Genomic DNA, 13,356 nt, shown 5'->3' with positions numbered 1-13,356 from the left:
TGAGTATATATATATACACATATATATATATATACACATACATATATATATATATATATATATACACATACATATATATATATATATATATACATATATATATATATATACATATATATATATATACACATACATATATATATATACACATACATATATATATATATATATATATATATATATATATACACATACATATATATATATATATATATATATATATATATATATATATACACACACACATATATATATATATATATATATATATATACACACACATATACATACATATATACACACACACACACACACACAACCCCTGGCAAAAATTATGGAATCACCGGCCTCGGAGGATGTTAATTCAGTTGTTTAATTTTGTAGAAAAAAAGCAGATCACAGACATGACAAAAAACTAAAGTAATTTCAAATGGCAACTTTCTGGCTTTAAGAAACACTATAAGAAATCAAGAAAAAAAAGATTGTGACAGTAACGATTACTTTTTTAGACCAAGCAGAGGAAAAAAATATGGAATCACTCAATTCTGAGGAAAAAATTATGGAATCACCCTGTAAATTTTCATCCCCAAAACTAACACCTGCATCATATCAGATCTGCTCGTTAGCCTGCATCTAAAAAGGAGTGAACACACCTTGGAGAGCTGTTGCACCAAGTGGACTGACATGAATCATGGCTCCAACACGAGAGATGTCAATTGAAACAAAGGAAAGGATTATCAAACTCTTAAAAGAGAGTAAATCATCACGCAATGTTGCAAAAGATGTTGGTTGTTCACAGTCAGCTGTGTCTAAACTCTGGACCAAATACAAACAACATGAGAAGGTTGTTAAAGGCAAACATACTGGTAGACCAAGGAAGACAAAGCGTCAAGACAGAAAACTTAAAGCAATATGTCTCAAAAATCGAAAAATGTACAACAAAACAAATGAGGAACGAATGGGAGGAAACTGGAGTCAACGTCTGTGACCGAACTGTAAGAAATCGCCTAAAGGAAATGGGATTTACATACAGTAAAGCTAAACGAAAGGCATCATTAACACCTAAACAGAAAAAAACAAGGTTACAATGGGCTAAGGAAAAGCAATTGTGGACTGTGGATGACTGGATGAAAGTCATATTCAGTGATGAATCTCGAATCTGCATTGGGCAAGGTGATGATGCAGGAAGTTTTGTTTGGTGCCTTTCCAATGAGATTTATAAAGATGACTGCCTGAAGAGAACATGTAAATTTCCACAGTCATTGATGATATGGGGCTGCATGTCAGGTAAAGGCACTGGGGAGATGGCTGTCATTACATCATCAATAAATGCACAAGTTTATGTTGATATTTTGGACAATTGAAAGGATGTTTGGGGATGATGAAATCATTTTTCAAGATGATAATGCATCTTGCCATAGAGCAAAAACATTCCTTGCAAAAAGACACATAGGGTCAATGTCAATGAGCAGATCTGATTTGATGCAGGTGTTGATTTGGGGGATGAAAATTTACAGGGTGATTCCATAATTTTTTTCTTCAGAATTGAGTGATTCCATATTTTTTTCCTCTGCTCGGTCTAAAAAAGTAACCGTTACTGACTGCCACAATCTTTTTTTCTTGATTTCTTATAGTGTTTCTTAAAGCCAGAAAGTTGCCATTTGAAATGACTTTAGTTTTTTGTCATTTCTGTGATCTGCTTTTTTTTCTACAAAATTAAACAACTGAATGAACATCCTCTGAGGCCGGTGATTCCATAATTTTTGCCAGGGGTTGTATGTATGTATATATATATATATATATATATATACACACACATATATATATATATACACACACACACATTAGCGTGGTCCGTAAAAATCGTCCGTAAAAATCGTCAAATGTTTTTTTTTTCAAAAAACTTCAAGTCTCACCCTCTAAATTTGTTGTACCTAACATAAAAACACATGTACAATTTCATAAAACTCTAATAATTTTTACTGGTAGCACACAGCCCTTAAAGATTTTGCTCGCAATAACTTTGTCATATAGTATGGTCATTTCCAGATATTTCCAAATTATTTCTGTCAGTTTAATATTGATATGTCAGGACAGAAATTATGTCAATACATTGGAAAATCAAATCTTTTCATATCCCATAAAATAGTTAACACTAAAACATGAATTGTGAGATGCAGTTCTTCTCGTACATGTATCATGCTCCTACAATACCTACATACTGGGGTAGCGAAGATTTTGTAACAAACATTGCATTTTCATTTTATTGATGAAATACTGTTTCATTATTGATAAATTTAAGTAAGTCTATGCTTTATATATTTCCACATATATTTTGATCTAGCTCCAAACAATATTCTTTATGCCTTGCAGTACTTAATATTCAAAAATGTATGAATCAGCACAAGAACCAATTATACAGCTGTGTAACATAAGAGAACATCCTTTACATGATAATGATATTTAAGTTGCTTGCATCATGACCAAGACTTGCTGCCGTTTCAGTCAGAATATAGGTGGCACTTCTGTCTGTTGTTTTGGTCCTATCCAATGCTGCAAGTCCTGGTGTTACAACAGCTTTAATTTTACTGGCTTTTTGTGGCACTGGCATAAATTCTTCATCTGGACTTTCTGTGTTCTCTTCACTCTGGCTGGAGACAGTGTCAGGTAGTGAGACATTAGATGGTCCAGGCTCCTCCAGTTTCTCTTTGTATTTTGCTTCTGCAGCTTTCCTTTTTTCTGCTCTTTGTTCTTTGGCAGTTTGTATTTTATCTATGCCTGTCATGCATCCTCTACCTTTCTCTCGCTGAGCAAGTAGGAACTGTCTGTCATCTTCAAACTTTATTATTGTTAGGACATCCTGATGTGCCATGTCAAACAAGTCCTCCAAAGATTCACAAAACACTGTTTCATCTTTCTTCTGCTTGTCTGTATTGTGATTCTTGGTCTTTTTCAATGTTTTCCATTTTCCGAACACCTTTTCTAACTTTGTGATCAGATGCTGCTTTGCCCTCAGTGGGATTCTAGCTCTCTCCCAAAAAGGAATTGCCATGTCTATAGAGGTCACAGCAGCATCATGGACAGTTTTCTTCAAATCAGTGTGTTTGAAGAAAAATACCTTGAGTATTTGCCCATTTGAGGGCAATTTGTTTCCCTTTATTTCAGTCGGTGGAACCAATAAGGTATACAAATGTTCTACTTCTAGTAGCTGACATGTTTTACTGAAGTTTCCAGTTAATGGTTAAGCATGTTAAGTCAGCAAGTGTCTCTTTTACATTTATCTCATGTTAGATTCACCATCACCAAAGATCTGAAAGAAGCTGTGAATTGAAGCAAAATTTTCAGCTTGTAGCCTAAAATAACATTTTTGAAAGTATGTTGTTTGTGAGGAATATTTAAACCCAGGTATAGTTTTAAATTGAATATAAAATTATACTTTAGTTACACTCAGGTGGTTAACTTCTATCCTCTTTATAAGTGATGTGATTAGATACTGGATAACCTATTGCACAGGCACTCGGGCAGCGATAACTGATATATGTACAACCTTCAGCTATGATGTGCTACCTCTAAATATTAATGTATGACAAAAATATTTCACAGGCTTTCTTTTTTCCCCAAAGCATCATAAAATGAAGGGGTGAGAGTAATGAATTTCCAACTTTTATTTTTTGAACTACCCTAATATATACATACACATATACATATACACACACACATATATATAAAAACCATTTTTGACATTTGTGAAATAATTTCAGAATCGTCCAACATCCACATCGTGAACGATCTAAGAATCGATTTGTTTCTCCACTCCGAATAACGTTATTCCACATGAAAATAATTTAATAAAATCCAAGTAATTTGGGGTTTTTGATGTCCAAAGTTTTTTTTTTTTTTGATTACTACTTTCTCACCCTGATCCCCCTCAATTTAGTTGTACTGCTTAATGTGTGTAGTATTTGTATTTTCTTTTGCACATTTTCACCTTTTCTTTACCTGTAACCAAAATCAATATCGCAACCTACGTTTGCTAAGATTACTAACCACAAGAGCTGCAATCATTTTCATATTTTTGGCTTCCCTCATCCTAACTGACCCGATTTTAAAGCTAGTACCCCTAACAGACCTAATAATGCTCAGACTCAGACATTATACTTAAAAGATATTGCTTTACAACCCTTTAGTTTTGCAGAAAAGCTAAAATAAATAAGCTTGTTTTTAATATGGCTCATCAATTAAACTTAATTCAGAACTATAGTAAAATGTAGACCCAGAGCAGTACTTATTTAAACATTTTAGTTGTTAAAATTATTATAAGCCGTTGTAGTGTCAAAAATGTCTTCAAAAGTGGACCTTTAATCAAGGGGTGTTGGGGAAGGCGTGCCCCCCCCCCCACAACACCCTCTATGTCTGGATTTACCCCTGGTTTGCAGTCTCTGAGCAGAAACAATCAAGAAGTTGTTCATTTATGTGTAAAGCATGACTTGATTGAGAGGTAAAGTTTAATCAGCGCATTTATGTCATGTCATCCTCAAAGAAATCTTAGGTGTATGTTGGAGAAGAAGAAGAAAAAAAAAAAAGAGTTAGTGTTTGTTGTTCATGCAATGTGGTCTGCAGCTGTGTTTTTAATTTAACCACATTGAGGACATTCACAAGACACTCAGAGCAGACTTTCTCTGTACTCTGCTCACTGTAATCACCGTAGCACTGTTAGACACTTAAAACACCTGGACATAGAGGAACAGACTGGGACTCGCTGCCAGGAGAAAAAAAAAAAACAAAAAAAAGAGACATTACTCTAAAAATCGATTTTTGAACGTGGTAAATTTTATATCTTGCATCCAGCCTTGATTTTGCATCAGGACAGCATCAGTACACTGCCTCTTGGCAGCCCAATTGACAGAAATCCATCACAGTGACGGAGAACTTTAATCTCTGCCCACAAGGTTAAAGTAAAGATGACTACTGGTTGTGGTTAAAACAGTACATTTTAAAAATAGCGCTTTGTGTTGTCTGTGATCCACAAAAAGCACTGCCAGTCAGCTACCTCTCCACTCCACACAAACAGATTTAATCCTTAATGTGAACACCTCTGCTTTTTCACAATCAGATTTCTGCCTCTCACATAAGAGGCCACACTGCTAAAGTAGGTCCTGATTCATACTTGGATGGGAGACCACTTAAGAAGCCCAGAATCTTTGTGTGTTTTTCAATGTACAACTGGAGTTGCATCAAGGAAGGGCACCCAGTGTAAATCTTGTGCAACCTGGGGACCCTGAACAAATGGGGGAAGTCGAAAGAAACGAGGACAACAACAAAGGGAGCGCTCTGTGGGCACACAAACCTTATGCCAACATTAGCATTGCATTATGCAATGTTACAGAGTTCTAAAAGATTATTTAAATTCATGTGAAAGATTAAATCCATAGTGAATTACTGCTTTACCACACATTGGGATCAGACAGTCTGGAAAAAAAACCTTAGAACTTTTCTGTGGGCCAACATCACTAAAACCCCAAATAAACCACATTTTCCACAATGCAATATGCTTCCACCGTGAATCACAACAGTTTGGTGGTCACATGTCTGGAAAATGATAAACCAGTGACATTGCACCTGTCCTTAAAAGCAGAATCACGCAGGTTGTCTGAATATCACATTATTGGACCTTTTTTTTTTTTTTTTTTTTTTTTTTTTTTTTTTTTTAAATCAGTGTCAATTTTCATAACTGCATTTACCGATAAACAACTTTTTAAACCTTGAATGGCAGACAGACAGTGGTGGGCACCACTAACCAAAAAGTTAGCGTCGATAACTGAAAAGTTATCTTTTATGACGCCAAACTGATAAACTGCTAAAAACACTATCTTTATTACAGCTAACCAATAACTTTTAGTACTGATTCGGACATGGCCACATCAAGGATCACAAACGCATAAGAACGCACGAAAAATGAATAACAAAAACACCGTCACTATCTTTCAAAAGCAGTAAAACACAGTATTACAAGTCACAGTTTCTTGGTATTAGATACACTATCATTTACGAACTAAAAAGCTGCCGCTCTTTTTCCACGCTTTGAACCCTGAGGCTTAAACAACCATTAATACATTGACTGGCAGAATAAAATACACGTAGTGAATATAAATTCTTACCTGTTAGTTTCAGTGGGATTCATCTGAATAAATAATTCACAAAGCGTCCATTTTTAAAAATCCAAAACAGTCCCTCTGTACACACAGCTGCACTGTGAGAGCTCCTCTCCCCCACCGAGTCTTGGCGATTAAATTACAGCCACAAAGAAATAAAAAAACAAAATAAGTCAGTTTTGTTTTTGTGTCGAGCAGACTCACTCACTGTCCAAAGTGAACCTGAACTACACTACCCACAATGCTCCCTGCGTCAACCGGCCAATCACGTTTGCGTTTAATGACGACATCAGCAAGCAACAGGCAGCCAGTCTGTTACAAACACACAACAGATGGATTAAAATGTTTGATTTTAGGGTTTACAAACTTTTTTGACCGTTAAACTTTGCTCACTTTACCAGCAAAAAAAAAAAAATGTTATCTGACTGAAAGTTGCTGGAACTAAATTTATTGGAAGATAAATAGTTTTAAAACTTATCTGAAAAGCTAATCCACTAGCAAAAACATTAGCTTCGATAATTATCTGTTATCGGATTAGCTGAACTGTGCCTACCACTGCAGATAGCCAATATAATATTGCATCTGTATTTAAAGTCTTCAGGTTCCTTGCAGTAGGCAAATATTATCCAGATGAGGAAACTGTTAAACTGGCAAATGCAAATAAGCAAGGTGTACACTGGAAATAAGTTGTTCACATGTGCATGCATAAATTCTAATCATCAACTGAAAGCACCTGATGACATGTTTCCAGTAAAAGGGAATCCACTAAATTTAATATATTTTCACTTCCAGTTCTTCCACTGGGGCAGACTATATGTAAACACCTTATAATTTATTTACTACAGCTCCAATCTTAAGAAGCACTCTGAAGTTACCAACTACACAGTTGCAAAATGCATTTTCAATATACCTTGCTTGCGAACATCTTCCACAGCAGCAGTCAGCTCATCCTTCAGGAACTGACTTTCCTTTGCAATCTTTTCTCCTTTTTCCAGGAAGTTTTGGGTAGCAGTCTCCACTGATGCAGCCAAAACATGAGCCTTCTTGGAGCGCCCTTTCTTTTTGTTTGATGGACCTTTGTTACTTGAGTTTACCAAGGTGGTGACCTATGGCAAAGATACAAAAAAAAAAAGGACAGCAAGTGTCAGATACAGCTGTTTCAAGATCTGAAATGTCTTAAGTGATTGTACCAGCAGCTCATTAACATACCACCTGGTTTCTTTTTCAATGCCATATTAGTCATCATATTAGTTTTGTTGGTCCCAGCACTATCATGCAGATTTTAAGTTTAGCAGAAGAAGAAGGGCTTTTATCACTATACAGACATACAATGAAATTTTTCCTCTGCAGTGGGCAGCCACAGTCCAGCGCCCAGGGACCAACTCCAGATGTAGAGATTTTTTGGCAGACCCAAAATAACTTTTTTTTTTTTTATTCTGGGAGGAAACTGGCGCACCCAGAGGAAACCCATGCAGAAAGGGTGGGAAGTGATTCCATCATCTTCTTGCTGTGAGGCAACAGTGCTAACCACTAAGCACCGTGCCGCCCAAAAATTTAGGCTGCTCCCTCTCTAGTTTTCCAGAGTAATTATTTATTTTGTCATGTCGTTACGAGTTTTGGCGCGTCAGCGATCAACACACAGTGACTATTTTTTTAAATAAATGAACACGCTGCTTCACTTTAAACACACAGTATTTAAAGTGAAGTATGAAGTATGATCAGTGTGGACCCTCTTTCGCTTAAAGGGCTTTATTTTATACTCAGTATGCCACTTTGGAAAGTTGTAGCTTCTGCTGTTACAATATTAGCTCTTTACATAGTTATGCCCATGCTCTATTGTTGTCTCCATTTGTTGCAGGAGCGTTACAGCACCACACACAGGCCTGGCGTATACAGCATGTTGACGGAACATTCTGAAAGTGACAAAGAAAATGATCGCATGCCTTTCCATGTGGACAAGGTCTTAGTTTGTAATTTTAGATAAGATGTAAAGCATAAGTTGCAGTAAATGGCTTTCATTGGTATTAACCCTCTGGGGCCGACGCCGTCGTATACGACTGAGACCAAGTTTTACTAAATTATAAATAACTTTTTAATGATAAGATAGAAACTTGCTTTTTTTTTTGCTGAAACTTTAACTCCGCAGACTATGGAGCCAGCCATCCACCTTTTTTGTACTCCTCATAGAAGCTGTGTGATGATGTGCGCAATGTGAGTGTCCAATCGGAATTGGTTCACCATCACATGGTTTTCCAAAATCCAATCGTAGGGCAGATTTACCTCACGTGATAAACCAAAGACTATTTTTAGGAGTGATGTGTTACTAGTTGGCCCATATGAATAGCCCCCTGGCTACGGGCTCCAATGCCGCCTGCGCCATTACGATCAGTGAAAGTGAGCAGACGGAGGGCCTCTCATACAATCTCACATGCTCAAACAAAGACTGTGTGAGTATCAGGATTGCTCCACTAGTTTGCCCATGAATGTTACTGGATAAGCCTGTGGCAAGCTCTCACTCCGGCGTAAAGCACTGTTTACCATATCAATGGAGCGAAGTGGAGGGCCGCTCCTCAAACTGTGAATGAGCCTCGAAATGTGAAAGCTGCTTTCAGAGCAGGAGAGCACAAACACACAGTCAACTTAGAAGTAGAAGTTTGTGATGTGGCCTTTGTGTAATAGCAGACAGAAACTGCTTTGAAATGAAGCAAAAAAAAAAAAAAAAAAACACGACCATTTTGTATATATTGTTCAAAATGTGCATTTGTGTTTGTTTGAACCTTTTTGTTGCACAGTCTTTCACACAAGACCTCAAATTACAACCCCTGGCAAAAATTATGGAATCACCGGCCTCGGAGGATGTTCATTCAGTTGTTTAATTTTGTAGAGAAAAAAAAGCAGATCACAGACATGACACAAAACTAAAGTCATTTCAAATGGCAACTTTCTGGCTTTAAGAAACACTATAAGAAATCAGGAGAAAAAATTGTGGCAGTCAGTAACGGTTACTTTTTTAGACCAAGCAGAGGGGAAAAAATATGGAATCACTCAATTCTGAGGAAAAAATTATGGAATCATGAAAAACAAAAGAATACTCCAACACATCACTAGTATTTTGTTGCACCACCTCTGGCTTTTATAACAGCTTGCAGTCTCTGAGGCATGGACTTAATGAGTGACAAACAGTACTCTTCATCAATCTGGCTCCAACTTTCTCTGACTGCTGTTGCCAGATCAGCTTTGCAGGTTGGAGCCTTGTCATGGACCATTTTCTTCAACTTCCACCAAAGATTTTCAATTGGATTAAGATCCGGACTATTTGCAGGCCATGACATTGATCCTATTTGTCTCTTTGCAAGGATTTTTGAGACATATTGCTTTAAGTTTTCTGTCTTGACGCTTTGATGTCTTCTTTGGTCTACTAGTATGTTTGCCTTTAACAACCTTCCCATGTTTGTATTTGGTCCAGAGTTTAGACACAGCTGACTGAACAACCAACATCTTTTGCAACATTGCGTGATGATTTACCCTCTTTTAAGAGTTTGATAAGCCTCTCCTTTGTTTCAATTGACATCTCTCGTGTTGGAGCCATGATTCATGTCAGTCCACTTGGTGCAACAGCTCTCCAAGGTGTGATCACTCCTTTTTAGATGCAGACTAACGAGCAGATCTGATTTGATGCAGGTGTTAGTTTTGGGGATGAAAATTTACAGGGTGATTCCATAATTTTTTCCTCAGAATTGAGTGATTCCATATTTTTTTTCCCTCTGCTTGGTCTAAAAAAGTAACCGTTACTGACTGCCACAATTTTTTTTCCTGATTTCTTATAGTGTTTCTTAAAGCCAGAAAGTTGCCATATGAAATTACTTTAGTTTTGTGTCATGTCTGTGATCTGCTTTTTTTCTACAAAATTAAACAACTGAATTAACATCCTCCGAGGCCGGTGATTCCATAATTTTTGCCAGGGGTTGTACCTTTATAAAGTGTCAAAACAGTTGTTTATTATAGTTTGCTGTGTGTTTTGAATAAATGTGTGTGGAAAATTATTTTCCCCTTTACTTTTTCCTTTCTTATTTCTGATTGTAAACCTTTATTACACTTATAAAACACCACTACAGCATATATATATTCTGAAAGTACAGGTTGTCCCAAAAAGAGACATAAAACTTGATTGTGGGATGCAGGGAGAGCTGTTAACAGCAAAAAAAAAAAAAAAAAAAAAAACATTTATGCCAGGCGAGTAAACTATCCAAAAAAATGCCCTCCGACACCAGAGGGTTAAAGACATGCAGGTTAGGTGAATTGGAAACTTTGTACCTGCCCAGGTTTCCCTTCCAAAAGATCTCGATCTTAATGGGACTAACCTGGATAAATAAAGGTTAAAGTAAAATTTTATTTGACTAATTGCACCTAACCTCTAACCTCCATCATGCTCTAAATTTCTTGGGAGAGCCCTGCAGCAGAATTATTTACCAGTTTGTTGAAATACCACCATTGGAGCAAATAAGCGTTAAAGACTTTTTTTAAATTATAAGCACACAAGTTCACTGTTAAGTGGGTGAGTTTGCACACAACAGAGCACACTGGGGCTGTGAGTGTGGAAAGAGAGCACTTTTAGCCACTGTGCAGTGTGTGAGTCAAACCCATGGATAAATTCCAGAAACAATTAGATCCAATCAGTAACCAGAACCAACAACAAATTAAAGCACAGTTTTGCCTGAGCTAAAGGACCAGCAGCCTAAATCTCGTAATAATGCCTCATATGGGCAGCGTGGTGGCTTAGTGGTTAGCATTATTGCCTCACAGCAAGGTCATGGGATCAATTCTCACCTATAGTCTGTGTGTAGTTTGCATGTTCTCCATGTGTTTGCGTGGATTCCCTCTGGCTGCTGCAGACATGCAGGTTAAGCCCCTTTCACAGTGGCGTATTCGTACAGCTGCTCATTGTGGCATATCGTCTACGCTGAGATGAGCAGCTCTACGCCCACTTTTAACAGCTCTACCTCGAGTTTTTCCTCCCTACGCAGCAGTATGTTGAGGGCTACGCGCGTAGGACGGAAGAAATTAAACATGTTTAATTTTCTTTGGCGTAGAGAGCTGGACACAGTTTTAAGCAGGTCTGCACAGCAGAGCGTTACTGCATGCAAGTCTGTGCAACACTGCGCTTCTGTACACAGCCAAAAACTGAGTGTGTGAACCCAGAGGAATCAGCAGAGAACATGCTCACACAGCCCATAGCACCTGTGTGCTCAGAACAGGGAATCGAACCTCAACTCAGAAATCCGGATACAGTCCAAGTGCAGTGATGTGTCTGGCACAGCCGGCAGGAGTGAACTGGGTTTAAATAGCGGCAAGGTACACGCGACTGTGTGCACACATTAAAAAAGCAAACACACACAGCTGCAAGTATGAAACCAACAAGGAAAAAGGCTGAGTACGCGTGCATTTCGGGCGTATTTAAATGAAACACAATGCTGCAATACGCAGCTCTACGAATATGTCAATGTGAAAGGGGATTTAGGTAAATTGGAAACTTTCTAATTGCCCAGGTCTCCCTTGCAAAAGAGATCTCAATCTCAATGGGACTATCTTGGTTAAATAATAGTAATGACTACTAAAATGATTTCAAAAACACCGCCTTTCTGTGTGTAGTTTGCATGTTCTCCACATGTTTGCGTGGATTCCCTCTGGCTGCTGCAGACATGCAGGTTAAGCCCCTTTCACATTGGCGTATTCGTAGAGCTTCTCATTGTGGCATATCGTCTACGCTGAGATGAGCAGCTGTAATTGATTTCAAAACCAATATATATATTGGTATTCTGTACCATACCAATAAAGTATGGTACAGAATACTACACACACAGATTGTATTGAGGAACAACAGAATTCAGACAATCTGAATGACACAAAACAGCCTACAGAGGAGTGAGTAAATTTAAATCAGAATAGATCTATCTATAGATCTGCCTATGCTGTAGTACCCTTGAGGATTTTTCTTTTCAATAGCAGTTCATGTATTAAAGTTTATGAGCTGTGGAGTATCATTTTGAATTTTCACTTGTGCATATTTGAATATTTTTCCCTTTTTCATGTGAATCAGTGTGCGATAAATCAACTTCCCATGTGGTTAATTGAAATTGCTACCAGTTAGCCACACTGGCTAACAGTTTTTGAACCCCAGAGAGAACCCTAGATCTAATGTGTGTATACATTACCTGGGTGACCAGGGGTTCCAACAGCCTCTCCACCGCCAGAGTACGGATCTCTAGACTCTTTGGGTCCCACTTAAAGTTGATGTTGGCTGTATTGATGGTCGTCATCGTCTCAAATTCTGAGGGAAAAAAAGCTGACATACATCATTTCAACTCTTGGTAAGCTACTGCTTTGCAGAGAGAAAACTGGAGTTTACAAGGACCGAGCGAGAACTAAAACCAGAAAATGTTGCATTTCATTGTAATTTGCCCAGACTACTTTTTTAAAACGGAGTAACATGCTGTCACAATATTGAAATCCTTTTCAGAGCAAGCAGTGCTCCACTGCTCAAAGACCAACAGCCAATGGCAAAGCACAATAATAGTGTGGCCTATTTTTTGATTTCCCTTTTGAGGCAGTCACTGCAACGCCATTGATTAACTATCAGACACAGAGAGGGATGGATAATCAGCAAGTCCTGAGGGTTGAGCAGCTTCAACTAAGAACTTGGTCACTCATATTAACAAGAACAATTTTGACACTACCATGCACACTACTCAAAAAAAAAAAAAAAAAAAAAAAAAATGCCATGTACATAGAAACATCAATTCACTGAGAGATGCATTATGTCAAAATGTTTGTTGACTGTGTAATTTTAGTTTTCAAGTAGGGATGTCCCGATCCAATCATGTGATCGGAAATTAGGCCTGATCACGTGGTTTCAGACTTGATCGAAATCGGACGTTGCATCCCGATCAGGAATCTGATATAGATTTTATCCTCATTATTTTGATCAGGACTATTTCAAGCTCATTATTGCAGATTAATGGGCCTTTCACGCGTCGGAAGCGTCAGAGGCGTCAAGAATCGGTCTAAAAAGCATTATTTTCAATGAGACGCGTTGCTTTTTAGAGGTGTCATAAAGCGTCGCGTCAAAAGCTGAACTAAAGCGATGCTTCTGACGGGAGCGCGCATTGCCGCTTGTCAGTAGGCTGACACGGTCAAAGTTCAACCC

General features: G+C 37.7%; 1 protein-coding gene across 1 annotated transcript in view; it reads right to left on the bottom strand.

The window, feature by feature from the left end:
* ctnna1 (catenin (cadherin-associated protein), alpha 1) overlaps positions 1 to 13,356 on the bottom strand; it is a 266,205-nt gene that overhangs the window by 247,106 nt on the left and 5,743 nt on the right. The window contains 2 exon segments of the mRNA XM_034181512.1: positions 7,063 to 7,258; positions 12,365 to 12,480. Coding sequence (XP_034037403.1) covers positions 7,063 to 7,258; positions 12,365 to 12,469 — 301 coding nt within the window. The 5' untranslated portion in view covers positions 12,470 to 12,480.

The sequence above is a fragment of the Thalassophryne amazonica genome, chromosome 11 (genome assembly GCF_902500255.1).
Source record: "Thalassophryne amazonica chromosome 11, fThaAma1.1, whole genome shotgun sequence".
NCBI lineage: Eukaryota > Metazoa > Chordata > Actinopteri > Batrachoidiformes > Batrachoididae > Thalassophryne > Thalassophryne amazonica.
The sequence above is the reverse complement of the archived record's forward strand: the minus strand, read 5'-3'. Positions and strand labels throughout refer to the sequence as shown.